This window comes from Alligator sinensis, unplaced genomic scaffold, assembly GCF_000455745.1.
Source record: "Alligator sinensis unplaced genomic scaffold, ASM45574v1 scaffold1511_1, whole genome shotgun sequence".
In the NCBI taxonomy this organism is placed as follows: domain Eukaryota; kingdom Metazoa; phylum Chordata; order Crocodylia; family Alligatoridae; genus Alligator; species Alligator sinensis.
The window spans coordinates 104,732-105,443 of record NW_005843139.1 but is presented as its reverse complement, the minus strand read 5'-3'; the positions used below and the strand labels follow the sequence as shown (position 1 = coordinate 105,443).

Here is a 712-nt window from a genome sequence, read left to right as displayed (position 1 = left end):
CTCTGGTAGGCCGCAACCAGCACGGTCAGAGGCTCTCTCTCGCCTCCTGGTAGCTGGGGGCGGGACCTGTTGTGAAGGCTGTCCGTCACCGGTGGGTGGGCGGAGCCTGGCCTGGCCCGCCTCTTACTAAGGACCGCAGGTGCAGTCTGATGTCACCTGGTGGGTGGGTCTTCGTGGCCGTGGGCGGGGCCTGGGATGGCTATCCTGTGGGCGGGGCTTACCAGCGGTGCTGGAGGCCGTCTATCACAGGCGTGGGGGTATTGGGCGGGCGGAGCCTGAAGCCGCCCATCACGCAGGCCAGGAGCCGGGCTCGGTGCTGGAGGAGGAGGGGGTGCGCTTCACGCCCTTCAACCTGCGGGAGGAGCTGGCCGAGGGCCACTTCGACGCCGCCGGCAACTACTTCCCTCGCGGCGACGACGGGCCCCCAGACGCCTGGCTCGACTCGCTCGACTGGGTGAGGCCCGGCATAGGAGTGGGAGACACTGGGGGGCCATGCAACAGCAGGAGGGGGCACTGGGAGGTATTGGGTAGAACTGGGATGGGAGGAGAGGGGCACTGGGAGACACTGGGGGTGGGAGGAGGGGGCTTTGTAGGGTACTGGGAGGAACTGGGACAGACTGGGATGGAAGATGGGGAGCCATGGGAGAGGGGGTGGGAAGGTAGGAGGGAAGTCGCAGGCTGCGCTGGGCTCCTGACCCTCCCCTCCCCCCCT

At 68.1% G+C, this 712-nt stretch overlaps 1 protein-coding gene across 1 annotated transcript in view; it reads left to right on the top strand.

The window, feature by feature from the left end:
• BICDL2 (BICD family like cargo adaptor 2) overlaps positions 1-712 on the top strand; it is a 13,549-nt gene that overhangs the window by 4,072 nt on the left and 8,765 nt on the right. Inside the window, exon 2 of the mRNA XM_025193947.1 lies at positions 225-454. Coding sequence (XP_025049732.1) covers positions 225-454 — 230 coding nt within the window. The remainder of the gene's footprint in view (positions 1-224; positions 455-712) is intronic.